Source organism: Tiliqua scincoides, chromosome 1 (genome assembly GCF_035046505.1).
Source record: "Tiliqua scincoides isolate rTilSci1 chromosome 1, rTilSci1.hap2, whole genome shotgun sequence".
In the NCBI taxonomy this organism is placed as follows: domain Eukaryota; kingdom Metazoa; phylum Chordata; class Lepidosauria; order Squamata; family Scincidae; genus Tiliqua; species Tiliqua scincoides.
The window spans coordinates 260,279,156-260,305,892 of NC_089821.1; the positions used below are offsets into that span (position 1 = coordinate 260,279,156).

Genomic DNA, 26,737 nt, shown 5'->3' on the forward strand with positions numbered 1-26,737 from the left:
TCAGTATATCAGTGTGTCTTGGTTCTCCGTTGTTTCGAACTGGCAGCCTCAGATCTTCAGGCATACAAGGTGGCAGTTCTACCAACTGAGCCAGACCTCCTGCCCAAGACCCTTTTGCTGGCTCCCAAGGAAAGGCCCCTCTATGGTTGATTAAATCTGGGTGCTTGAGGTCTGACAAAGGATAGCTAGCAAGAACAAGTCCTGCCTGAATGTTAAATTGAATTACAATTGCCCAACTGGGTAGTTCCTTTTCAGACTCTAGGCCAGGGGTGTCCAAACTTTTTGGCAGGAGGGCCACATCATCTCTAGATTGATTCCTCATCCCTCAGAGTATTATTAAGTTCTAAGTGATAAGATTTTACAATGGGAGTTTGTCACTATGCAGGAAAAATAGAATAATCTCTTTGTTGCTGCTGCAACAGGTCACAGTGCTCCACACCAGGATGGCTTCTGCAGACTATCTAGAATTAATTAAGGAACAACACAGTTCTGTGAAAGCAGCAGGAGCACAAAAAGGGTGCACCTATGCAGATGCTGGACTTTAAACAATCTAAAAAGCTATACCACCATAGCAGTATGTGCAATGTGTCAGTTGTGAGAATCCACTGTCAACCAGCGCTTCTTGCTGCATGCACGATGCTACAAAACAGATGTGAGTGTGTCATACACAGGTCTCACAAAGTTTTCTATAAAAAATGAATTATCTGAATGGAACTTGGATTGTGTGAAACAGCCATTGGGATGGAAGAGTGGTGGTGGTGAAAGAGTGAAAAATTCCAGATGCCTCTGCCAAAGCTCTTCCTGCAGGTCAGACTGCAGAGTGCTCAGCTTCTATCTACCAGAGTACTTGAAGGACTGCCTACCCCAATATGAAAGCACCCACCCAACTGATAGGGCATTCTTGAATGTCTTGCTTTTGGCAAAGGTACACCTGGCAGAGATGCAAGCAAGGGCTTTCTCTGCAGTGGTGCCCAGGTTATGGAACTCTGAACAGAAGACTGACTCCATTTGTTCCAGTGCTTTGAAGGTGGCTGAAACACTCCACAACACACATACACACTTGCTAAGCAGAAAGCATTTGAACACAGAAAAGTGGGCCACAAGCCTAGTCATTAAAGCCAATTCACACATAATTTTGGATACTATGAAGTCCTTATGGTTTGGTGATAGCACACCATTTTCAAATGGGGGAGTGGAAAAATAAAAAATATAAGAAAAACAATGCTTGTTCATAAAAGACATGTCTCCGACATGTTCACTAGTATGTTTCTCGTTTCATGGTTAGGGCTCTTTCCCATTCTCTCAATCATTACAAACTCTCCATCAAGTGAAAAGTTACATATAGGTCCAGCCTATTTATACACACATTTTTTATACATGGATTTGACTCAACATGAATGGCCCCTGCAAATGAGAAGGAATGTGCTGAATGCCAGATGCAAGGGAGGGCACCAGAATGAGGTCTCTTGTTATCTGATGTGCTCCCTGGGGCATTTGGTGGGCCGCTGTGAGAAACAGGAAGCTGGACTAGATGGGCCGATGGCCTGATCCAGTGGGGCTGTTCTTATGTTCTTATCCCTGGAGAAGGGGAAAAATGCATCCCTTTAAAATCAGTTTTAAAAACTGAACAGTCCTTTAACAATAGCCTCCTTAATGAGAGAGAGAAAGAGGGCAGCTGGCTGACAATCCATCAATCCTCCTCTCTCCAGGGGACCCCTCCCTTTCCCCGAGCATGTGAAAGAAAGGTGATCACTTTGCATTGGTGAAGGGAGGGGTTGAGTGAATCGCCTTTCTTTCTAAGTGCTTGGAGGATGACTGATTGATGGATTGTCTTCTTAATGACTTATCTTACATCATCAAAGGTCAGCAAGGCTGAGCAAAGAAACTTTTAAATTGATTTGCTATAGTGTGTTCTTTGCCATCCATGTGAGTGCTTGGAAAAGGAACCCAGGCGAATAATGAGGCTCAACCTGTACTAATAGGACCACCAGAAAATAATGTGAAAATGGACCCTAATTTACAATGTACCTATGAAATTATTAATAAACTGCTAAAACATGAGATCACAGTTATAGCCGTGAGACTTGAAAACTTGGCTTGAAAATTTTTGCCTTACAGAGAACCACAATTACAGCACAATCGTGCGTGTCATCACAGAAGTAAGTCCCACTGTGTTCAGTGGTGCTTACTCCCAGGAAAGTGTGAACAGGATGGCAGTTTTAGTCTATGGCATTACAAAATCTCTAGACTTCCAATGCAGAGGCAGAAGAACTGGAAGGAATCCAGCGATTCACTGGCATTTTCAGTGTTAAATGTGGCTTCCCAGCAGATGGCACCATAAAGCTAACTGTCCTACGTTCCAAATGATGATCAAAAACTGTTCTAATGCATATATGTTTTCTACGTATGCCCTTCAACTGTTGAACTACACTAAAAAGTTCTACTACAGATGTACCACATTTTGGCCACATATAGACCAACAAACAAACAACACAGTTACACAGCTAAAGACAGAAACTACAAGGAGTGAGAATTGTTTTATTCTAAAATATACTGATGGAAGAAGCACAAGACATCAAAAATTAAAACTGGATGATTTACAACGTTTTTGTACAAGCACATCCATGGAGCTATCTAATATGTTAAGATGGAAAAACCTGCATGGTTCACAAAGTATTCTGTGACGACATTCAATTGTGAGATTTATATTAATGTATACATGATATTATATGAATGTATAATAAATACTATTAATACTGAAGGTGTTTAGTATTGTTGTGAGATAACATGAACACTGTTTATTGCAGGTAAATGCAGAAATTGACTGGATCTAATCATGGAGAAATATAATGTACATTCATATACTGGGTGTTTCAGTAGAGTGAATTTAAATTTTTGTTTGCCAATGGAAACCTGTTTTTCAAACAATGAAAGAACCAAGAGGCAGCTTGGCTTTTCTGTGCTGCTCTTTTTTCAGGATAGCAGACTTTTTTTGTTTCAGAGAAGGCATTCTGCTTCAGCTGGGAAAAGCCTCCTCCACGATTCTCATATAATCAGTTGTCATTTCTCTGTAGAAAGCTGATTTTAATTACACTCTGAAGTGTTACTAAAAATAACCATACAGGTTTTTATAGTCCTCAAACTTTCTTATCTGAAGTATCCAAGAGAGCTTTCAACACTTCAGTGTCTCTTATGCATGGAAATCTTGTATTAGTATTTTAAAAGACAACAAAATACTTATTCCAATTTGGTTAGGAGTTTGCATCTGCCATTGTTCGCTGCAATATTGAAAGCTACTTCACATAAGGATCTGGACTATGGCACTTAATGCACACTAGGTAATTCTTGGTACATTCATGCGATAAAGAAAAGATTTAAGAATAACTTTAGATTCTATTAGGGTACCTTGAATCTACTCCACTGTGTACACAGTGTACTCAACTATTTTAAAATTTTTGGCCTGTTAAGTTACCAGACTGTTATCCCATATTAAAAAGCATTTTCTTTCACAGAGATAAGCACAGAAGGTATGAGGAAAAAAATCTATCTTACATGACAAATTCTAGAAGGGTAAGTGTGTTAGTTTGTTGCAGCAAAAACAACAAACCTTGTGGTACATTAAAGGCCAACAGATTTCACTGTATGGATTAGCTTTCATGGATTACTGCTCACTTTGAAAATAGCATAAATCTTTTTCCTAAATTTGCAAATATAATCATAGATGGGTATAATCAACAATGAAGAAAAAATTCTCAATGGTGGGTCTGAAAGCTCATGAAATACATGATGTGGAGTGTGACACTTGTATGAAAAGCTCAAAAGTATGGTAATTGAGCTTATTTTAGATACATTTGCACTTTGCATAGATATAGGACTGGGAATACCTCTTGCATTTCACCTTGAATCATTTTTTCCCTTTATATGCTGCATGTGCATAGGCTAGTGTTTCTGTCAACAAAAGATATAACCACACAATTGATGAAGTATGCCCAATAAGTTGTTCATCTTTTGAGATGTCAGATTTTTAACAGGTAAGTCCAGATGACTGTCTTAATTTTCATAATTTATTATGATTACAGTATGTGCATTTCCAGAGCTTGATGACAAAAATGTACAGAATCTTTTCCTTAGGTCAAAGTCTTCTCCTAATGCATTTGGCCTATTGGACCAGTATGGTTAACACATGTCAGTTTCTACAGTCTCTGACAACCAAAGAAGGAAGAGCCAGAAACATGACTGATCACCTTTTCAACTTCCTCAACCCCAGGTTACACACCTCCCTTCTCAAACACTGCTCAAGTCTTTATCTGAGTGGGTTTTCACACTTAGACACCAATGGAGGATCTAGTAAATCACTTGAAGGAATGATATCAGACAGGACAGTCTTTGCAAAATTAGATAGTGGAGCTGGAACTCATCCTTGACACATAGAAGATGTTGTCAAGTCATGATTAGTAAGTTAGATTTGCAAACATTCAGCTGTCCTTTGGCACTGATTTTTTTTGTTTAATTTCCGCAGAAGTAAGTGAACTCTACTCTCCCAATTGTACTCTAAAGTATTCCTCCTACATACCCAACCTATCAACATTTTACGCCTACTATATTGTTTTAAATTCTGTCTTACATGTAAATGTTGCAGTTCTAAAATGCACTAAAATGTCCACTTTGGTTGACAAAAGCAGATCTGAGGTATTATAAGTCAGAGACCAGTACAGTATAGCAATTTCTGGGCTTCAGGAATGAATGCACAAACATGTTTTCTATTTCGCAGAAAATTACGGCAGATACTCGCCTATAAGTCGATCTCACAGATAAGACAAGGGCAGGTTTTGAGCCCAAAATCATGGAATTTGCTATGACACTTGGATAAGTCAGGGGTTTAACTTAGGGAGGTGTCTGACTATAATTTTATCTGATTTTACCCGAGGCCAGATCCTGAAAAATGTCCAGTAATTGTTATCTAAGAACTGTACCATTTAATTTATTAAAAATAAAGTAAAATATCATAAAATACATTTGTATTCAGTATAGCTTTTTAAATTCTGGTCTCTACAACCTTTTTGTAAACACTGTCAGAGTATTAAGTGCACTGTAAACAACATACTAATAGAACAGTGGTTCCCAACCTGGGGTTCATGTACCCCCAGGGGCACTCAACAGGACCTTTAGGGGTACTTGAAAGAGAATGGAATAATGGCAGTGCTCCAGAATGCCTTGCAGGCCAGCAATGCAGTAAGGGAGGTAGCTAGTTGACTGTGAAAGCCCAACCAATAGCTAATTTTTGGCGATCAATTCATGTTTGAACCAGTGATTGAAGACCAGCACAGGAAAAAAACTAAAACATAAAAAAGTGATCTATCACTCAGAATTTCTCAGGACATATCTGGTGCAAAACAGTGCAAAGGCAGAGTCTTCTGATCTTAAGCCAGAAGCTCTACATATAACATACAACTTAGAACACAACTGGGAGCGTGCAATTCAATTCACAGCAGAGACAAGCAAAGCAAATGGCTGTGACCAAGTGCAGCTGCACATAGCTGAAACCCTATTTACTCAGAAGCAAACCCATTGCTTTCCCTGGGTGTTATTCCTAAGTAATGGTGCTCTGAATTGTAGTTTGTGAGACATTTGATGGGAGTGTTTCCACTTTCAGGGAAGGTGCATCCTGCAGCTGCAACAAGCCCACCCTCACCTGGTCTGAGGGCTGTTTCCTCCTCTTGATTTACAGCAGGATCAAGGCTATCAGAGGAGTTTCACTCTTAAAGAAGTGGGGTGATTATGCCCTTTTCCACTCACCCCCACACCCCACTGCTGGCTTAGCTTCACTGCCATCTTTTCCTGGGAGTAAGCCCCATTGACAATAATGGAACTTTCTTCTGAGTAGGCATGCACTGGCTTGGGCTCAAAGGCTACCATCCTATGCACACTTTCCTGAAAGTAAGCCCCATTGACGACATGCATGGGATGTGCTCCAGGCTCCTGCTCCCCTTTCCTGTCCTTTTGAAGACTAGTAGAGGCGGAGGAGGAGGAATGCCTGGATTGCCTTGGGGATAATGCAGAAGCAAGCATGCTCTCCTAAAAGCTTACTACATAAGCAGCTGTTGCAAGTGCTTCCTCGCTCCTGCCAGCATGCAGCTAAGATCTCTGGCTAAAATACCTGTTGCTGCAGAATAATTCTACTTTAAATTCTACTCTCTGCTTTTCCTGTGTTTTGCATCTTTGCAAGGTCTCCAGGACTCTTCCAGTGAAAAGGACACACACACACACACAGGGAGATTGCTTCTCTCTCACACACAGATGCTCCCTCCCCCCACATACACAAATGCAGGGACTTTTCCCCTCCAGTCCCACTTCATTGGTGAGGATAGGGGGAAATGAGGTTTGCAAAACATTTTGCAAAGGAGAGACTGAAGTGTGACCGTATAGAGTAGGGAAGAGGTGGAGAGGAAAGCAAGAGGAGGGAATAGACTGGGAGCCCAATCCTAGGCATGCCTACTCAGAAGCAAGTCCCTTAATAGTCAGTGGGGCTTACTCCCATGAAAGTGAGGCTAGGATTGTAGCCTTAACTGTTTTAAGTGCTCTCTCTCTCACACACACAAACTTTTCCTTTTATAAAAGTTAACTCTTCCTCTCCCCCCCAGTACAACATCAGTGGTGAATAATTATGGGGAGAGGGGCTAGCAAGCCTCAGCTTATGGGGAGAGGGGCTAGCAAGCCTCAGCTTAGCAACAGAGAGTTTAAAGTTTGGATTCAATAAGGGGGAGGGGGCAAAAACAAGAAGAAAAGAGGAGATGGACTTAACCCTTTCATCAATGGCTTGAGAAACAAAGGTACAGGCTTCTGCAGGCTGCCTCTCTCCCCTATCTCTCTTTAAAAAGATCACTCTCCCCCCTTCCCCACCCTGTCCAACTTCATCTGTGGGGAGATAGGAAGGGGGTTAGCAAGCTGGGCTTTCCAATGGAGTGCTTGAAGTTTAAATACAGTAGGAAGGGGGAACAAGAAGGAAAGAGGAGATGGACTCAGCTGTTTCAAATGACTGCTTCTCCCTCGCTCAGACGCCCCCTCTCACACACAGCTCATTGTCTCCTGCTCTGTCTTGGGTGCTGCTCCAGAGATGCCTCCTTGGGAGCTGGTGCTGAGTGAGGGGGTCTGCTGATGGCTGCGGTGGCAATTGCCCTGCCCTGCCCTGCCTTGCCCTTGGAGCTTCTGCAGCTGGGCAACAGCCTGAAGGAGCACATGGAGCACACCTGCACCACACCCGAAGGCAGCTGCAAACGCCTGCACAGCCTCCTCTCAGCAGAAGATCACTTGCTCCTTCTCTCTCCCTCCCACAATAGTGATTGGCTGGCTCACTCGCCTCCCCCCCACCCTCACTGCTTGCCTGTCCCGGAGATAAGGCTTGATTCAGGCTGCTTTTCTGGGAAGAAATTTTTCGACTTATAGGCGAGTATCTACGGTAAAACCTCTTGTATTACATTAAGGACACAATCCTATCCTGTGCTGGAATAGGCAAGCCAAGAGGCTTGTGCTGTATCCAGTGCAGGATAGGAGTCCAAAGCGGCTCAGCCAGAGGCAAGGGGAACTTTTCCCCTTACCTCAGGGTAAGGCACACTGGCCCCATGGGTCTCCTCAGAATTGTGCCACTTCCTGAGGTAGCACAAGTCTGAGGAGACCGAAACGGCCTGAAGTTGCTACAAGCTCCCTGGAAAGAGGGGTTGGGATCCAGCATAACCACTGGATTCCAACCGCATCTCCCGCTCCCCACCATCCCACCCTCAGGGCCACCCACTGCCCACCATCCCCTCACCCCAGAACATCTCCCTCCTGCCTCCCCCCACCACCACCCCAGAGTCTTCCATAGGCCGACACAAGACTCAGTGCCTCCATTGGTGCGGAGGCTTGCATCAGCCTCCGCACACCGGCCTAGCTGACTCATGAGGAAGTGCAAACATGCCTTATGGAACGTTTGCAACCCTCCTGGACGGCGCAAAGGACTTGCGCTGGCCCAAGTACTTTTCAGGATTGCACCCTAAGCCAAAGTTGACTTCTTTAACACGCAGTCCCTTAACCAAAACATGGACTGTTTACTGCAGCAAATGAAGCTAAAATTCCCATCAGCCCAATCAAGTAATACTGCTCAATACTGGTAAAACACACATGCTTTCCCCCTTTTCTAAACATACCACAGTCAGCATCAATTGACAGAGATATTATAGAACTGTTTTTCATGCATTACTGAAATCTTTTGACAACATGCCTCCCCATAATTTGTTCATAGACAAACCCAATCTAGAGAGCTTTGTGCCCAGCACACATGCTAATGCCTTGGCACACATGCTAATAATACTATGATTTATTATTAATAAGCGTAATTACATTTTTTTCCTTACAGTCCATAGAACAAACTCAGCTTGGACCTTTGCCTACTCTCTTACTACTCTTTACCTGCTTGGTAGTGGTAAAAGGTGGCCATGGTTTGTTATTCTGTCGTTGGAGTCACCTCCATTCAAGGCCCACTTTTTCTCATACAGTATTACTGCTTCCTTGAACTTTTCAATATATCAGCTCTCCCTATGCCCAATCAGCCTTGATCACGCCGACTGCTTCCTTTGTTCTCTTCCTCCTGCTCCAGGAATTCTCAGATTTTCAATGTTTATCTAATGTTATTGAGGGATTGTTTTTTCCCTATTGCCACAGTACCAGGTTGGTATTTTCAAAGTTATTGAGCTGCTCAGGTTGTTTCCAAGAGGCTTCCATGGTTTTTTGGCCAATATGTTCACAGCTGCACCTGCTTCAATGCCCCAATAAAGCCTGTTTGCAAGTCAGGTGTTCATAACTTAAATGTTTGTGAGTTGGGGACCTTCTGTATTGGTATTACAGGGCAGAAGGTCTTGAATCTCAAAAGGAAAGAGAAAACTTTGCACCCTGAAGGAAAGGTATGCAGGCTCCAGGAGGTGCCTGACTTAGCTCCTGAAGTCAAGAGGGACAAGTTGCATCTGAAGGGTAGTCAACACAGAGCAGACCATAATGCTTCTGAATCATTAAACCCAGTGAAGCAGATGAGTCATAGTAACAGCATCAGGAACCTGCTGTATATTCCTTCCTAGATGTAATCTGGAATTCAAAATATCACCTGAGAGATTTCAGGTGATGTGGCTAGGTTCCCTCACATAGCCTATGTACCTTGTTAGTGCCAAGCACCAATCTTTTCAACAGATACTTCAACCATATCATAGCGAAACTGATCCCTAGGTAATTCCATGCCTATCCTGATGTAACACAGAGAATTAAAGAGCGATCATTTATATTAAACACTGCATCAAAGGATATGTACAATAGGGCAATGTGCTCTTCAAAACATGATTCTTATTTCAGTCAGGTAATGGTTGTTCAGAAGGCTTTGGTCATAGGAACATAAGAAGTTACCTACCACCTACTGAGATTGACTATCTGTATAATATAGTTCTGTACTCTCTAAAATGACTGACAGTAGCTCTTCAGGGTTTTAGACACTAGTCTCTCCCAGTTCCTATACAAGCCAGAGACTGAACTTGTGACCTGAGCTCCTCCCTTGATCTTGCATTGCGGCTAGGTCAGTGCTGGAAAGTTGGTTAGGATTGCGCCCTATGTGTCCATTTGGCCTAAGTTCCTGTGTCCAACAGTAGCCAACCAGATGTTCTGACAAACCTAAACAGGGCCATGGAGGCAGAAATATTCTGGCAATGTGGGTGAGAAAAGGCTTATTGCAGATCAAATTCTTCTTTTCTTTTGTTCTTTTCTTAAGAACATAAGAACAGCCCCGCTGGATCAGGCCATAGGCCCATCTAGTCCAGCTTCCTGTATCTCACAGCGGCCCACCAAATGCCCCAGGGAGCGCACCAGATAACAAGAGACCTCATCCTGATGCCCTCCCTTGCATCTGGCATTCTGACATAACCCATTTCTAAAATCAGGAGGTTGCGCATACACATCATGGCTTGTACCCCATAATGGATTTTTCCTCCAGAAACTTGTCCAATCCCCTTTTAAAGGTGTCTAGGCTAGACGCCAGCACCACATCCTGTGGCAAGGAGTTCCACAGACCGACCACACGCTGAGTAAAGAAATATTTTCTTTTGTCTGTCCTAACCTGCCCAACACTCAATTTTAGTGAATGTCCCCTGGTTCTGGTATTATGTGAGAGTGTAAAGAGCATCTCCCTATCCACTCTGTCCATCCCCTGCATAATTTTGTATGTCTCAGTCATGTCCCCCCTCAGGCATCTCTTTTCTAGGCTGAAGAGGCCCAAACGCCGTAGCCTTTCCTCATAAGGAAGGTGCCCCAGCCCCGTAATCATCTTAGTCGCTCTCTTTTGCACCTTTTCCATTTCCACTATGTCTTTTTTGAGATGCGGCGACCAGAACTGGACACAATACTCCAGGTGTGGCCTTACCATCGATTTGTACAACGGCATTATAATACTAGCCGTTTTGTTCTCAATACCCTTCCTAATGATCCCAAGCATAGAATTGGCCTTCTTCACTGCCGCCGCACATTGGGTCGACACTTTCATCGACCTGTCCACCACCACCCCAAGATCTCTCTCCTGATCTGTCACAGACAGCTCAGAACCCATCAGCCTATATCTAAAGTTTTGATTTTTTGCCCCAATGTGCATGACTTTACACTTACTGACATTGAAGCGCATCTGCCATTTTGCTGCCCATTCTGCCAGTCTGGAGAGATCTTTCTGGAGCTCCTCACAATCACTTCTGGTCTTCACCACTCGGAAAAGTTCTTCTCTTCTTTCAGGCCTGAGACCCCCACCCTCTCTCCAGCCCTAAAACCATGAGACAGACCAGATACTAGAATCTGCAATCTTCTCTATGAGAGGGGAAAGACTTGGGTTTAGGAAGGACATGGGAGGAGCATTGTGTAGAACACTGTGTATTTGAACTAGTGGGAAGTAACAATAAGGGAGAACTATTACTTCTTAGGTTTGCAATCTTTTCAAGAGTGAATTCTGGAACAAAATTTTTTGCTTTGAAATAGTTTGCATTTTGCAGAACCATGAATCTCTAATATAATTGGTTTTCAAAGAAACTAATTAGCATTTACATTAAACACAATACTTCCAAGTGCATTCCCTCAAACTAAAATAAATAAAAAAGAATTTCACAGACATTTACACCTCAATGAATAAGAAAGCAATAAACTTGTCACACCATCTTGGCTTGTACTGCAAAGGTCATTAGTAAGATCTGAAATACATGACAGGTTATTGTTCAAAGGCAAACAAAACAATAATTAATCTTGCTCCTAATTAGACAGTTTGATTCTATGTGGATTAGAATTCTGGCATGACTAAAATAGAAAAATGACAGCAACAAACCACATCTATATTGTTTTTCATCCAAATTAAACTAACATTTTCAACAAGGTAGACACCATATATCCACCCCAACACAGCCTCATTTCTAGTGGCTGTTTGGTGTTTCTTTTGTATCTTTTTAAATTGCGAGCTCTTTGGGGTTAGGGAACAACCACTCAGTTATTCAATTTTCTCTGTAAACCTCTTTTTCAAAAAGTGGTATATAAATACCTTATTAGTAACAACAATAAACCTAAATATCACAATGCTTGAAAACAGCATTTGTGTATTTTTATGTAAATAATCCAATCTACTTAGCTACACCTCCATGAAACTGGATAGGTTTTAAAAAGACATTATTTTCATTTTAATTTTGTAATGCCCTATGCACTCGCTAATGTTTAGCGAGGGACAACATTTCAACATATCCACTATGACAAGATAAAACATCACTGTGAAATTTAAGGGTTAAACTGTTCAGTCCTATTCACAGTTTTATCTTCTTTACTTAAAGTGGTATAGAGCCAAGGTAAGCAGGACTCATGTCATGTTGCTGTGCCCCATGTAAATTCTGAACTCTGGAATTCACTGGAATTCCACTGGAAGTAGTGAAGGCATCTTGCCTAGATGCCTTTAAGAGGGGATTGCACAAATTTCTGGAGGAAAAGTTCACCACGGGTTACAAGTCATGGTAGGTATGTGCAAGCTCCTGGTTTTAGAGGTAGGCTATCTCAGATTGCCAGATGCAGGGGAGGGCACCAGGACGCAGGTTGTTTCTTGTTGTCTTGTGTGCTCCCTGAAGCATTTGGTGGGCCACTGTGACATTCAGGAAGCTGGACTACATGGGCCTTTGGCCTGATCCAGTAGGGCTCTTCTTATGGTCTTATATTATCTTTAATTAGGATATGATACAGGGGAGCCCAGTGAATTATCTGCTCTCTTCTAGCTAACGACTGCCATCTGCACTGGAGAAAGATGAACCAACATGCCACGAGACATATATCTCCTCCTGTTTTATCAGACTTCTAGTGACTTATCTTTATTACAGATTATGTTTACACCTCCAACACTTTTACACACACACACACACACACACACACACACTAACACCCAATCCTTCTGCCTATGGCTACTGAGCAAAGCCCAGCATGTTAATGATCTATTGCAAACTAGGTTCTCAAAAGTCACATTAATTTGGACAGAGAAATGAAAAGTAGGAAAAAACATTGTGATTAAGTTGTGTTAAAAGTCAAGTTACATACAACTTTTCTCACAATTGGAAATAGATATTTGATCTATACAGATAGGCTGCTCTCCAAAACACAGTGCGTATATTGGTAAAAAAAAAAATCATGGTCAAACAGTATTTACTTGGTCAAACAGTACTGGGCAACTTGTAGGTCTTAGGCCTAGCTCTCACTGGCATGATTAACTTGTATTTGTAGTGTACCATTTCAGATTTCAAGTTGGGTCGCACATACAAAAACTCCCCTACACAAGGAAAATTAGGGAGAAGGGTTCAAGACCAGTGTTTTTCAAACTGTGGGTCAGGACCCACTAGGTGGGTCACGAACCAATTTCAGGTGGGTCCCCATTCATTTCAATATTTTATTTTTAATATATTAGACTGGTATGTGACTGCATTTGGGGAAATGTAACAGACCTGAACTTTTAACAAGCTACTATGTATATTCTTTTAACAATAATAGTAAATGGAACTTACACCTGGGTAAATGTGGGATTGCAGCTTAGGATTGTTAAAACTTTTCCTGCTTGATGATGTCACTTCTGGTCATGTCATCACTTCCAGTGGATCCTGACAGATTCTCATTCTAGAAAGTGGGTCCCGATGCTAAATGTGTGAGAACCACTGTTCTAGACCAGGGCTGCCCAAACCCAGGCCCAGGAGCCATTTATGGCCCTCAAGGACCCCCAATCTGGCCTGCAGGGAACCCCCAGTCTCCAATGAGCCTCTGGAGACTTGCTGGAGCCCACACTGGCCTGACGCAACTACTCTCAGTGTGAGGGCTGATTGTTTGACCTCTTGCGTGAGCTGCGGACCAAGGGCTCCCTCCACTGCCTGCTGTTTCACGTCTGTGAAGCAGCAGCGGCAGCAAAGGAAAGGCTGGCCTTGCTTTGTGCAAGGTCTTTTATAGGCCTTGAGCTATCACAAGACCTTCATTCAATCGTATAAACTCAATATCTAATATATTCATGTAAATTTATGTAAATTTATTCAAATTTTAAATGTAAATTAATTTTTTCCCCCAGCCCCCAACACAGTGTCAGAGAAATGATGTGGCCCTCCTGTCAAAAAGTTTGGACACCCGTGTTCTAGACTGATCTTCTGATGTTGATCTACATGCAGATAATTTTTCTGGTGTAACAGAGTATTCAGTTATGTGAGCTCACATCTGTATGAATTCATACAATTCAAAAACAAATCTCAGTGAGAACTAGGCCCTAGATATATACAGTTACAACAAGCTGATACTTCTCTTTGTTTGAAATAAGCATCTGTCTGTAACAATACACATGGGTTAAGTGAATGGTCTTGTCACAACAACTGTAATTCATCAAAAGAAAGAGGGGAAAATAAACTTCGAGTTCAATAAAATATATCTGACCCTTGAGAAATGAACAACAAAAAGCGGATGCTGATTTTGCATCAAGATTTAGATCAACCGACTGGGTAAAGCAACAGACAAGGTGACAAAAAAGATTTTAAGGACATGTAACACAACACATGAAAGTGAATATAATTCAGTACATTCTGTCAAACTAAGTTCCAAAATGTGTAAGAACTGAATTTTAAAACAGGAGTAATACAGAAGAAGCCCATGTTGAACAAATTGGTTCTGGATACTACTTAGAACTGGGCTACACTAAGGGAGACCATGAACTCCAAATACACTGATTTTTCAAAGGTTTTGCATAATATGCAAGACAGGTAAATTCTGCTTTGATTTCATATCTCTAACAGTCAGATGCAATAAATCCAGACATAGGAACATGCCAGGAGGAACTGCCATGTGAAGAAGTGAGCAATCCTATGGTCCTCACCCAAGTCCTTTATCCCAGGTAATGCTATGTCTACACTGAACCTACAGGTTCCATACTCAAAAATGTATGCTGGCAATTTCTCTCTCACAAACACTCAAATGGTCTGTTGCTCCAAGACAGCTTGACAAGAAGTGCAGAAAGAACTACAAGGATTTCCTATTAAGACCTTCTGAAGTATATAATTTTGGAGGGTTTTTCTGCCTAATCAAAGTCTGCCCAGCCACATTTTAGCCTGTGTGCAACTGTACTTGAGTTCAACAAGTACATAACTTCTAAGAAGTTTGAAAAAGTCTTGACAGTAGAACAATTTTAAAAGGTTCATAAAATGGTGTGAACCCACAGGGGAACTGTATAACCACTCTAAACCAACAAAAAAAGTATGTTGCCATGCTTGCATCAAAGCAACTGAGGAGGAATAAAGAAAAACCTTTAGCTAGCACAGATTAGAAACAAATTCGAACATACTGGCATTTGCACTGAGCCCTCCTCTCTTCATCAATATGCTTCATCAATCATTAATGGATAAGAACCATAATTTTATACCTGTTTTTCTAAAGATATTTTCTTGAGACTGTGCCACTCTTATGACATTAGCAGCTGCATCCCTTACTATCTGCTCTTCACACTGCAGCAGCTGAACAACACACTTCCAGAGGAGTAGCGTATCAGAGAGACCTGAACATTTACAGAAAGAGATGTTAGCTGTGATGTTTTAAAATATGCTTGCAAAATAAACATAGTTTACAAACTGTAAACAATTACATTTACAGGGTAAATTGAAGAATGTCTATTCAGAAGTAAGTACCATTCTATTCAATGGGGTTTACCCCAGGAAAGTGTGTATAAGATTGCAATCTTCTTTTTAAAACTAGAATAGAGATCTCAGTAATATCCAGTAGAAGATTTTCTAGACATTATGTTTCTTAGAATGCAGTCTGGTGTGTGCTCTCCTTTTCATGTCAATGCTAGTGCAGTTCAAAATGTACTGTACTCGTTAAAAAGAGGCCTATATTCATTATCCTCCAAGCAAACAATAGTGTGTATACAGATGTCTACCCACAGACTAAGGAGTGTCAAACAAAAGGCCCAATGAACCTCTTCAGGTGGCCGGCAGAGTTCCGGGGCCACCCCCCCCCCCAAAGGCTTCATAAGACCTGAAACGTCACTTCTGGTTGTTTTTTTAAAAAAACCAGAAGTGATGTTTTAAGGCCTTGCAAGGCCTCAGAATATCATTCTTAGGGCCGAGGAGGCAGTGCATGGCCTCCCCAGCACTCGGAACACCATCCATACACGACCAGAGCACAGCTCCTGGGCAGCCTGGAACTCTAGACTGTGGACCACCAGCCATTAGCAGGTGCCATGAATCTGAGGTGGCCACCCAGCTGAGGTGAGTTTGCCACTCCTGGATGAACCCATTCAACAGAGAGAATAGATAGGCATGTGCAGAGGACTATACCACTAGGATTTTGGCACTGAGAACAGGTGCTCTACCACAGAGGTACTGAAATAAATTTGATAGTCTTTATATATAACATATGTACACACTCTTCAGATCACTCACAATGACATGCCTTTCTGCTTCTAAAGACTTAAAACCATACGTAAAACTAGCCAAAAGTAGAGGAAAGTTGTATTATATGATCCTTGGTTAAACAGTAAACTTCATTAACAGAAGTCTTTACCTGCTGGCTTCAGGCAGGCAGAGATGCAAGTTCAATGAGTGCACTGCTTAACAAAGCAATGTTTAAGCAAGGCTCCTAGCTACTTCCCTCCCTTTATCTGACAGGGCTCCTCCTCTAGTACTGCTTCACAAGGGCTCTTCAGGAATGGAGACATAACATTTCCTTCCTCACAAGGGCCTTGTGAGGAAGGAATGCGACTATTCCTAGAGAGTCCTCCTGAAGAAGAAAGGAGGGAGGACTAGCACCACAGAAGGATCCACAGAGGAAGCACAGAAATGTAAAAAGTGCAACTTTGACTTATTTGCATTCATAGTGCTTCATTTTGCCTATTTTACATACCCAACAGAAGCTTCTGACTGGTCAGGAAGAATGGTGTAATGCTCACAAGAATCTCTGCAACGGCCAACCTGAGATCTATTTGTTGTTCACTTTCACAAGAATAAGTGACTATTTCAATCCACTGTTTCACTTCTGATTTCACCTCCTATAAGAAAACACTGACATTAGAAACTTTCAGGTACAATAGCAATGACCTCTTAGAATAATGGAATTAAATAAATTCTAATTATGCTCTGACATCCAGCTTAATTGACTTGTAAACTTGTAAAATTAAAGTTAACAAGAAGAGCCAATCGCTACTCTGAAATTTGTTTTTCTGTGGCACCTAAACTCAGCATATGACCTTCAGCCCTGGCTTTCATAGGATCAGAAATTCATTCAAAACAGAAGAGGAAACCAAAAACACTGTGGGTTATAAATATTTTAAAGGAAAAAAATACAGTGGTGCCTCGCAAGACGAATGCCTCGCACAACGATAAACTTGCAAGACGAAAGCGTTTTGCTATTTTTTTGGTGACTCGCAAGATGAATTTTTCTATGGCCGTGCTTCGCAAGACGAATTCCCCCCCCCTTTTTTTTTTGGTTTGTTTGCAGTTTGCAGTGGTGCCTCGCAAGACGAAATTTTCGCATTACGATACGACTCGCGGAACGAATTAATTTCGTCTTGCGAGGCACCACTGTACACACACCATAATGCAGTGGTTCTCAAACTTTTAGCACTGGGACCCACTTTTTAGAATGAGAATCCGTCAGGACCCACTGGAAATGGTCATTACCAGAAGTGACAATATCAAGCAGGAATATTTTTCAACAATCCTACTTTGGAATCCTACCCACACTTACCCAGGAGTAAGTCCCATTGACTATCATTGTTAAAGGCATACATAGTAGCTTGTTATAAGTGCAGATCTGTAACATTTCCCCAAATGCAGGCACATACCATGGTAGCATCAAGTCTAATATATTAAAATTTAAATACTGAAATGAATGGGGATTTACACTCCTGCAAGGACAGACACTGTAGCAATCCTGCAGTTCTATAAATTTCAGTGTAATATTTGCTTGTGCGCTGCAGTCTTAATCTTATAAGAAGCAGTTAACATAAGAAGTTGCCTTTAAGAAGCAACTAACTTTACAAAATGGAGCAAGTACTTAAAGATCATTCATTATGAAGGATGCTTTCAATTTCTTTCATCACAGCAAATCTAGACAAGTGTTTTAAGATGCCTTTAGCTCTGTTAAACTAAGTTCCCTTACCTCCTGCCAATTTTGTGTCAGATGGACAATCAACTTTGAGGCAAACTTAAGGGATACACTTTGAATTTCAATGCTGCAAAAATAAAGATTAAGCACAATCACTCAAAATTAAATGGGAAATGCATACTGCAGTAGCTTTGACATTTAAGACATTCAACAGCAAGTATGAAAACATCTTTTCTCACATGTTACATGAATTATGCTCAGTTAGTTAAAGTCAGGATGAAATCTAACCCAAGCCAATCTATCTATTATGGCTGCTCTGCACCTGAATATACAACCACATGAAAAATTATTGTGTTAAAGCACAAGGAGGAGGTTGTACTTTATGAATATAAAACTGATTAAGGTACATCAAATCCTGATCATATTCAAATAGTTTATAAAGATTTGTTTGTAAATCAGTCACACAAATTCTGAATTCTTGATTTTTGTGGAGTTAAGATTAAACGGATGGTTGCATTTTGGGGGTATTGTTTCTCCTGCTGCTGCTTTGTCCTTATTTAATCATTAAAATATGTGCAACAAATACATATTAAAAATGTGTTGTGAATTCTCATGATAAATGTCGGTACTTACTACTGCTAAAACAGATAATTTTTGTTAAATCAGAGATTGGAGAAAACAGTAGCTCTGCTGGTTCCCGGTTCCCGGTTCCCAGAGGCAATCCGCCCTCTGCCCTCACTATTGATTATTTTATACAGTCAACATTTTTCAGTAGAATACAATCAACTTTGGGAAAAACGAACCCAAGTTTTAACATAATGAGAAAAATATTAGCAAACAAATCCTTAAAAAGGCTCCAAATTGCAATTATAGGTTCAGAATGTGATTTCCAGAATGATAAAATAATGTGTTTTGGGTGCTTCAAGATGGCAGGAATATGTAACAGGAAAAAAGGCTTTTATAACTAAGCTTAGCTTTAAATTAAAAACTAAATTAATTTTGTCAATGACATTTTCCAAAAGGACTGAGCAACAGAGCACTCTCAAATCATTTAGGCCACAGTCATTTGTGAACTTGTAATATCACTATGAATAATAATCAGTATGATAATCAAAAAAATGAGAAGGCATTTCTTAAAGACAAAAGGAAGGAAACAGGGAGGGGATCCAGTAGATCAAAAATCAAGACACATCAGAACAAGACTGACCGGAATGGAAGGTTGGCAAAAACTGGGCACAGCACTTAAAAAGTGAAACTGGCGGGGGGGGGGGAATCATTCCTAAATGCATAATGCTGGATAATTTCCTAATCTGAGCTCCTCACACTGTCAGGTAGAAGGGATGGATCCAGTTCCCTATGATGGTGGGTGTCATGAATAAGTACATGTTAGGCCTAGGTTAGCAGGTGAAGCCTGAACCTAACTAAGACAGCGTAACGGGGAAGTTGCTAGCAGTTCCCAGCTGCAAGAATGTGAGTAAATAAACAAAAGAATTGTTGTCTCTCCTTTGCTGGCCAGAAAGAACAGATAACAAGAATTACAACCCATTGGAATGTTTAGCACCTTAGCAGACAGAGAGGTGCCTTATCAAGCGTGACTGAGTGCAGCTGTGGATCTCCAGTTGGGAGGGGTAAGAACTAGGAGGAGTTAGCAGCCAGGTCAACTTCGAGAAGGTTCTGTTCCGCAAGGGTCTGATTAGACAGTCTAAATAAGTATGAGGTCACCTCAGTACTATTAGCATAAGAAGATAATAATGAGTGCCCAAAGGGTGTGGGTGCTTCCTTCTTGGACAGAGTTTTGGGTGCAACATTCTGCACGCGTGTGAGCTCCATTGTCCATCATGGGCACCTGGCCTCATAGGTAGCCCTGGAGCTAAGAGATCTACAAGAGTAACTGACCCAGGTGAGAGTTAGGGATTAATAGAGACAGCAAGCTAGCTTTATTATTTTATTGCTGACATGTTTCCTAGATGTTTATGCCTCTAGCATTTGCTGCCTTATTTTAGAGTGTGTAACCTTATGTACTTAATAAACTAAAATATCTTTTACTAAGATATTTTCATTGTCTGTTGGGGACAAAGGTTCAGAATCCTGCCTAGCCGTTCAGCAAGCTACCAAGTGCTCACTGAGGTCTAGTAACTTGAGGACTGAGGCTTTTATTGGAGAAAGAGCTCAGTGCCTGCAAGGGATAAAATTAAGCCGAGAGGGTCTCGGTGTCCCTGGACTGAGGCACTGGCACATACAGGGTGGTGGCAGTACTACTGAGCAAAGGGGCCTTGAGGGCTTTAGGGTTCGAAAACCAAGAACCCTGAGTACCCCAAACCCCCCTATGTTTACGACAGTGGGTGAGCCTTTCATTAATGTTTGGTTCAAGAGTATCAACAAACAAATTAGAGACAACAATCAAGAAGAGTATTGCTATGTAGGGACTTAAAACAAACTAGGTTTGCTGATGCTAGAGGTTCGTCCAACTGGATGAGTTCAGTCTACCCGGGTATCTAATCCCACCAGGTGGGTTTGGCTGCCCAATTGGTGGGCTCATGCCAATCTTAGCAGAAGGGTTAGCCAGAATCCTTTGAGGTATTCCAGACATGAAGACAGTTCTCTTTTCAGGTTCTTCAAACTGCAACTTCTTAAAGGTCAGAAAACTGTTATGGCTCTCCCTAAAGAATTTTGGGAACCAAAGTTTGGCAGAAGTGCTGAGAATTCTCTGACAGAGAGCTCTAACCCCACTCCTAGATCAAGAGTCCTTGGGGGAGAGGACACTATTATTAAAGCATTTGAAATACGTGGGATAGATATATACTCTCAAATTTTTCAGCTGAAGCAAGAGACAGTCAGCTGAAGCAGGAGACAGCTGTCAGAAAGGCAGCCTACAGTGACCAAAACATCTGCACAAAAATGCCAGTAATAAATTGCTTCACCTTGTGGCCAGTTCAATGCTCAGTTTGTTGGTAACACATCATTTGCAAAGTGCTCACAGCACTGAAATCTAGGTAATTATTAAATAATTTTTAAATAGATATCTTCAAAATGTTCTTCATGCATTACCAACTACAGGTTGTGTTTCATTATCTGCGAGGATTCCATTCCCAGAACTCATGTGGATGGCAAAAAACGCACTAAAACAAATCAATTTAAAGAACAAAGTCTCTGTGCTCCAGTGACTGAAAAACAGCCTTGCTGACCTTTGGAAATGCACACAGAGGCAATCAGTCTCTCTCCAGGCACTTAGGCTTCACTAGGAGACAGCAATTTCTCCTTTCACCAGGAGCCCCAGCAAGGGGGAAAGAATTGGTGATAATCACTGCCATTTAGCCTTCCGTCATAAGCTCAGGGGGAAGTGAGGGGTTTACCTTGTGCCTGGAGAGAGAATGATTGATGGATTGTCAGCTGCCTGCCCTCTCTTGCATTAATGAGACTATTGTTAAAGGACTATTTTCCTTTAATTTAAGGGTACTTCTCATAACTGTTGAGATAGGAAAAAACTGTGGATAATTAGGTTATACGTATAATCACTTGCATGACTCTCTCTCTACAACAGTAAAAAGCAGTTTTTTAAACTGTGATTTTAAAGGGGTGCATTTTTCCCCTTCTCCAGGGATCAGCACATTCCTTCTCATTTGGCCATTCGTATTGAGTCAAATCTGTGTATAACAAATCAGTGTATAACAAGGTTGGACCTGTACTATGCTTCAACAATAGTCACTCCTCTGAAACAACAATTTAGAGTTCAAAACCTTAAAACGTGAATGAAAAGAAGAGTTACACTGTTCTATTCAGGTATCAGATCAACCTGGTATTCATTTAGGCAAGCCATCATATTTCAGCCTCAGGTTCCTTGTCTGTAAAATGGGACTAACAGTGACCTACCTCTGAGTCTGAATACAAATCATATTATGTTCAATATCAAAGGTATGCCTATTATGTTTGAGGCTTAATAAGACACAGAGAGCATAGAGATTTTTTTCTCTTTATTAATTACTTACTCTCAGTAAGTGGACTGTGAACGTTTATAGCTCGATAAAACAAAGATGAGACCATACCTGTCAGAAATGTCTACAATATCCAGAATCCAACGCAAGAAGTCTCTTTGATTCATTTTTATGGCATCTTCTGTCTTTGAAAGCATATTTCCGAGATCCATACAGTGTAGAACTTCTAATACCTATTGGGATTAAAAAAATATCAAATTCTGTCAGACAAAGAAAAATTTATTCTAGACCTAACTGAATCTCTTTGATCTGAAATTTTCCTCCATTATTATGGGGAATATATTGATCATAAAATCACCTTGCAAAAACACTCTGGATGCTTCTCCATTATTGCTCTCTTAAGAAGAATCGCCTCTAAACCAGACAGTAGACACAACAGGTTTCTTCTTCTGCCTTCAATCACATGTTTAGAATTCACTTGCTTCAACCACAGAAGAGTTGCTTCCAAGACCAATAAGCGCACTTCGTGGAAGTCAGAATGTAGCAGATGTGCAACTGACAAAGAAGGCCCTACTGTTTTCTCAGAGGCACGTAAAAGGCAGTTTTCAAATTCAGGATAAGCAGTGATGGAGGACATAGATACAAAGAGTTTGGTGATGCTTTGGAGATACTGTGCAAATCCTGGTACTGCAGGAGAGTAGCTAACACCTGTTGCCAGCTCAGAATCATAGATAATTGTGCCTGTTTGCTCCCAAAATCCAAGCAACTCTGTTCCTGAAATGCCATAGAAATGGGATGGTGGAGTGGGATGAGGAAGAAAAAGGAAAGATTATATTTGGTTATTGTATATAAACATTCCAGCCAAACTTTAGTACACTTAAGTTCTAATGATTTCAATTCTCAATTGAGAATTGAATATATACTTCTTATGAACAAGGGGATTTTATAAGTTCAAATAAACAATTTTACCAATGCTCACAAATGATTGTTTTTTTCAGAATTACATGTTTGAAATCTCAAATTTGTTCTGGATATTTAAATACTGAACCATTCACATGATTGCTGGCCAAGATATTAATAGGTAGATGCTGGAACCCTTCCCCTTGCCACATCTGCAGAAATGGAAGGGTCACATGGTTCCTTTAGGGACAGAGAGAATTTAAAAAGTTGTTGCTCAAAAACTGTATAGGAAAAAGAAAAAAAAAAGGAACTCCATTAAGCAAGATTAACATTTTCACCTTCTTTTCAACAGAACTGCATTTCTTGGAGGAGGGTGGTGTTCAGAGACTATATCTGTGAATGCTTATTTGAACCTAATTTTTATATTTAAAGCAAATGTTAGAAATGTCAACAATTAAACATAGCCATAAGATCAAATGGTAAAAGCATTATTCAAATTCATCCAGGATAAATTCATACTTGGAAACAGGTGCCTAGCAGAAAGTGCCTGCATCGTACGGCCAGGAGGTTGATTTGGGGATAGCGTAGAAATTCACAGAAGTTCAGATGTGCCTTGTGGGAGGGCACCCAATAGATCACACGGCTAGTTTTGCTTCCGATTCAGACAGCACCTGCACTTGTGGAGTACTGCAGCTACCTTCTTCTTGGTAAAACAGAGCAAATAGCTCCCCCTTTCCCCCTTTTAGTGGTCATCTGTTGGGTTGGAGGAGATTAAGTAAACCCAAATGTTCTCTCACATCTCTGGATTGCTATTTACACATGTGTATCATTTCAAGCCACAGTCAAATGTTTCTTACTTTCCCTTCTGCTCTACATTTTAAACACATTTTCTTTCCCAGAAAAACAAAAATCTAAACTCAAATGAGTGAAAAAGTATTCGTGTTTTTACCTTTGAAGAAAAATCCTTCCCAAACTTCCATTTACATATTTATTTTTCTACCTAACTTAAACAAACTCTTTTCCTTGGCCAATGTCATAATTTTTTATTAAACCAATACAAACATTCATTTCCAAAGTAAATGTCTGGCTTCGTTCTTAAAATGCATTAACGAGGCACTTCTATTTACAGACAAAACTATGCTGTTAGAAGCATCAGCCACTAAAAAGTTCCCCTATACTAAGATGAAGAAAGATGCAACAAGAACAGGAAGTAAAAATACACACCCAGTTAATTTAGAGTTGACTAATAGGTGCACTGGTACTGGTTCTAATTAAAAGTGACTTATTTCTAAAGGAAAAACCTAAAAAAAATTGTTAGTTTACAGCCCCCTATGCCTTGCAATGGTTTTGCCTCTGTCTACTAAGCAAGGAAGCAGCCAACATATGAGACGCAGGAAAAAACTGCAGAATGGAAGAGGTAGAAAGCTCTTGACTCTATTCCACAGCCGTGTCCAAGGGCCCCTTCTCGCTTCCAATTAGAAAGACTGCTACCTATGGCAGAGGCTGACCACTCACTTGCTAACATGCATTACCGACCCAAAACAGACCAGCACCAGAAGAATCAATGCAACATCATTAATGCAAACAATGCTTGGTATTAGAAAGAAAAGGTTCAAATTGACAAGTAAATTGTCACCATACACCTGTTGAATTTTGTGATGCCAAATTAATAGCACATATTTTATGTTATTTTATTTATTATTAGAATTGTAATAATAATTTATTATTAGATATTAAACAACATGGGGGCAGTATAGAACCCTGTGGTACCCCACACCGTAAGGGCTAAGGTGCCAAACAAGAGTCTCCCGGTACCACCATCTGGGATCTGTCAGGCCAAGAAGGAGCGGAACCACCACAAAACAGTCCCCCCAATCCCCAGCTCAGTCAACCATCCCAGAAGGACACCATGGTCAATGGTGTAAAAAGTCGCGTAGTTTTAATCATGTCACTATCTTTGAAACACACTTTAAAAAACAACACTACAATGTAAAATATGTGTACTTGCTATGTTCAGCATAAATTAAATTATAATCTAAGGACCAACAGGCAATTTTGCCTAACTGCATTTATATGAAGCTACCTGCTGCCAGTCCTTCTAACATTATTTAAACGTATAAGCTTAACAATGTTTTAGTGCTAATGATTAAAATTACAATGCAAAAATGAGGGCATTTATGAAAGGGATGAAACATATACTTTGGTTGTCCTTTTGTTTATTAGCCAACAGTGGGTGGGTGTTTTGAACAGAATATTCTCCATATCCTCTTCCAAATCTGTACTTTGAAGCCAGAAGGGGTTTAAAAATGAGACCAGAGAACATAAAACTGCCATTTAGATAGGAGTTTCTAAATGTGTTTGGTTTTCTTTAAAGAGGATCCAAGATGAAAAAATTCCCTGAGATAGATGACAAGATATAGTAGTGGTTCTCAAAGTACAAACAGGGTCCCTCCTCCTGTAGAGGCACATGACATTTGAAAGGATGGCCATGACATTCTAGTTGGATGGGAGGACATCAGAAAACAGAGCCAGAGACATTTTCTTCTAGGGAAGTACTGAATCCATCTTTGAACTCAGCGATGGATTGGATATGGGTTAACAAACTGAGATTTAATCCTGACAAAATAGACCAGCAGGAGATCTGATCTGAGATTTCTCCCTTAAAGGATCAAGTTAGCAGCTCAAGTTAGGGTGCTCCTAGATAGTCATGGAGTGGCTATGATTAGAAGTAACTTTGCACAACTTCTGCTTGTGAATCAGTGGTGGTTCTTTCTTAGAAAAGAAAATCTGGCTTTTGTCACACATCACAGTCACATCCAGATTAGATTACTGAAACCCAGTTAATATGGAGCTGCCTTTATAAAGTGCTTATTAAACTTCATCTGGTGCAAAATGCAGCTGCCAGTGCCTGCTCCCTGGAGAATGCAACTCCAATATTATTCATCCTTCAGTGGTTTCTAGTCTGTATCTGTACACAAATAAAAATATTCTAAATGGTTTGGGATTAAGATTTTTTTAAAAAACCACTTTTTCCTACATAATACTGCTCCTTCACTGAGGGCACAATCCTAACCCCTTATGTCAGTGTTTTCCAGCATTGGTATAGTGATGCTAATGGGACATGTGAAGCATCCTGCAGTTGGGTGTCACTCATGGAGGCCTCCTCAAAGTAAGGGAATGTTTGTTCCTTTACCTTGGAGCAGTGCTGGAAAGCACTGACATAAGGGGTTAGAATTGCACCCTGAGGTAATCAGCTAAAACCCTATTTGATGTCTTTCTGCTGTCAGGGTGGGTGTAGCCCCCAGGTAAGAAATTGTGGCGGTGCACATGCCCCTGCCCCATGGATTTCATTATCTGCAGAATTCAATATCTTTGGGAGCAACTGAAATTGATCCCCCCCACTGTAGATAGACATAATCATCTCAGTGGTTGAAGTTTTTCCAAAAAAAGAAGTCCCACAGGAGGATGAATGGCTTCACCAATTAAGTCACCAACTGTCTTCACACCCCACTCTTTATGCCAGGTGTTTTAACAGCCCTTTGCCCATCCAGACATGAAAGGATGGTACTCCATAATTCAGAAAAATTGCCACCAAGAGGAATTTTCGAAAAAATGGGCAGATAACAGAAAACATTTGAATGCAGTGGTCTGGCAGTGATGTTTTCTGAATTATCTGTAATCAGTGAGGCAATTCCAGAAAAATAATTGTACATCATAGCGATGGCATGACTGCCACTGGACACCACAAACAGAGAAGTGATACCCAAATAATTTGGGCTTTCATTGCTTTCCTACAATTGATTTCCACTCCAATTTAACTATTCACAGCAAATTTCACATGGACTAGGTAAACTGAGAGTATTCATTGTTGAAGATAAACACATCAGTGACAGAAACAATGGTAGAATAAGAGAGCACAGGTTACATATCATGATGACTGTATGCATCTTCTGGACTGCAGAGGTAGCCTATCTCTGAATGGCAGATGCAAGGGAGTGACCACAAGACACATCTTATCTTGTGTGGTCCCAGAGGCATCTGGAGATACAGGAAACTGGACTAGATGGGCTCCTGGTCTGATCAAGCAGGGCTCTTATGTTCACTAGACATCAAATTCTGAAAACTTTTTGTTTTAATTATAGTTTCTTTAAAGCCAGAAATAATTAATTTGGTCCCTGTTTAACCAGCTAAATGCTCATTAAGCTGGATTCAACTTTGGGCTGGTGAAACTCACTTAGTGGTCTTTTCCAGGAGACAGTATTTTCCAG

At 40.8% G+C, this 26,737-nt stretch overlaps 1 protein-coding gene across 1 annotated transcript in view; it reads right to left on the reverse strand.

The window, feature by feature from the left end:
* THADA (THADA armadillo repeat containing) overlaps positions 1-26,737 on the reverse strand; it is a 169,580-nt gene that overhangs the window by 11,583 nt on the left and 131,260 nt on the right. The window contains exons 32-36 of the mRNA XM_066624487.1: positions 21,928-22,343; positions 21,681-21,802; positions 17,692-17,764; positions 16,435-16,579; positions 14,957-15,088 (exon numbers count right to left, since the gene is read on the reverse strand). Coding sequence (XP_066480584.1) covers positions 14,957-15,088; positions 16,435-16,579; positions 17,692-17,764; positions 21,681-21,802; positions 21,928-22,343 — 888 coding nt within the window. The remainder of the gene's footprint in view (positions 1-14,956; positions 15,089-16,434; positions 16,580-17,691; positions 17,765-21,680; positions 21,803-21,927; positions 22,344-26,737) is intronic.